Source organism: Berghia stephanieae, chromosome 15, assembly GCF_034508935.2.
Source record: "Berghia stephanieae isolate SIO BIC M18660-M18661 chromosome 15, UCSD_Bste_1.3, whole genome shotgun sequence".
In the NCBI taxonomy this organism is placed as follows: Eukaryota; Metazoa; Mollusca; class Gastropoda; order Nudibranchia; family Aeolidiidae; genus Berghia; species Berghia stephanieae.
In genome coordinates, this window is record NC_088374.1 from 16,442,807 (window position 1) to 16,444,978 (window position 2,172).

A 2,172-nucleotide genomic window follows, 5' to 3' on the forward strand; every position below is an offset into this window, starting at 1 on the left:
CCTTGGCACGGGACTTGGTACTTGAAGAAGAAAAATTTAACTCACTCAAGTCACTTTTAAAAAACAAAATGCTTTTCAAAATTGTTAAAAAGGGAATGGGGAGTTTTAATATCATTTTTTTATTTTGTCGGGTAAACCAGGGGGTTCTTTCCGTCGAATAACCTATTTTTAAGTTTGGGATTTTTTGGAAGAAATCCCCATTTTTCTGTACTACGAAAGACAGAGAAACGGCAGTTTCCCGAATTATTTACGGGAAGCTCCCATTGGGCTGCCGTGGGCCCCCGGTTTTAAATTTTTAAATTTTTCAACTATTGTTTTTCAAATGCCTGGAGGGCTGGGCACCAGCTTTATCCCCCCAAACCTCGGGGGAACGGGTATAACCCACAGCGATCCCCCTTGGGATAAAAGAAACGACCTCAAATTGAAAACACCCCGCTACTGTCGAGTGAAGGCTGGTGAACGCGCCTTTTTGCATTCTGGCCCAAGGTTGGGGAAATTTACTACCACTAGAGAAAAGTTTTGTCTTCACTAGGGAATTTCAAGCGGCCTTTTTGAAGAAAATTCTTTTTCCCCGACAGGCTTTCTTTTGATTATTTGTTGTTTAAACCCGTTTTTCCGTGTCCCTGTGTTAGGGCTTAATGATTAAATTAATCCATGTTATGCGCCCAGAGCCCTCCTGATGAAGGGATGTTTGGCGCACTATAAATCTATTCCATTATTATTATTATTATGTTATGATCCAGGCTAGAGTCTCTCGGTTACAAATTAGCATTTATGATTTCAGATTCAAATGTATATGTTTTATCATTATTTGAATTTGCAGGAGACGTCGAATGTCATGTTTTCCATAGTTGTTATAGACCAGGAAACTGTGGGATCAAAAACCATCACAGCTTACAGGACTCGTGCGGTCATGGATTTTCGTAGAGGTAATATTTTTTGTTCTGAAAATATGTACTTATATTTCCTTTACCTATTGGTGTTCTAATGTTTGCAGATATGATAATCAAACGCTTGTTTTAACATTTGTGACCCATTGTCTCAAAACGGTGTTATGTTCGGAACAAACCAGATGCTTAAAAGCCGAATTTAATGTTAAAACTGGTCAAAATGATAAAGTGTTGGCATTAACAACCTAAAATATGGTGTCCATTTTCCTCAATAAATCGTATAAACTCAACACAAGTCTGATATTTTTGGCTATAAATTTAATTTTCAAAATCTTAACCAAACCAACTAAATACCGTTTTGAGGCGAAGGGTCACATTTTGGCAATAGAGTAGATATGGGCAGTATCAAAACGTCGAGTTTGTGACGTTCGTCAACAAAAAGTACTCTAATAAAAAGTTATTTGAATAAAAGTACATTCACTTCTATCGGTTGCCCTGGCTAATGTAGTGAAAGTACAACATTACTGACTATCTATCGTCAACATTTATTGTCAGTTTGAAAGTGCCAAAAGGTTGGCATTAGAAAAGCCCTTTTAGAAAATACTACTACTACTACTACTACTACTACTACTACTACTACTACTACTACTACTACTACTACCTCTACTACTACTACTACTACTACTACTACTACTACTACTACTACTACTACTACTACTACTACTATACTACTACTACTACTACTTTACTACTACTACTACTATACTATTACTATACTACTTTACTACTAATACTATACACTACTACTACTACTACTACTACTACTACTACTACTACTACTACTACTACTACTACTACTACTACTACTACTGCTACTACTACTACTACCTACTACACTACTACTACTACTACTACTACTACTTACTACTACTACTACTACTACTACTACTACTACTACTACTACCACTACTACTACTACTACTACTACTACTACTACTACTACTACTATACTACTACTACTACTACTACTACTACTACTACTACTACCACTACTACTACTACTACTACTACTACTACTACTACTACTACTACTGCTACTACTACTACTACTACTACTACTACTTCTACTAATACTACTTCTACTACTATTTCTACTACTATTTCTAAATCAAGTATATCACGTGATCATCTTTGTTTTCACTCGTTTCATTCAAGTCAAAAATCTTGTTCCCCTCTATCCAATCCCTCAGGTCTATTGTACGATATCAATTTGTCCACCGGA

At 36.1% G+C, this 2,172-nt stretch overlaps 1 protein-coding gene across 1 annotated transcript in view; it reads left to right on the forward strand.

The window, feature by feature from the left end:
* The first annotated feature begins 821 nt into the window (after nt 1-821).
* Nucleotides 822-2,172, forward strand: part of LOC144960782 (uncharacterized) — a 30,368-nt gene continuing 29,017 nt past the window's right edge. The window contains exons 1-2 of the mRNA XM_078894125.1: nt 822-929; nt 2,141-2,172. The exon at nt 2,141-2,172 is cut by the window's right edge and continues 132 nt beyond it. Coding sequence (XP_078750251.1) covers nt 839-929; nt 2,141-2,172 — 123 coding nt within the window. The 5' untranslated portion in view covers nt 822-838. The remainder of the gene's footprint in view (nt 930-2,140) is intronic.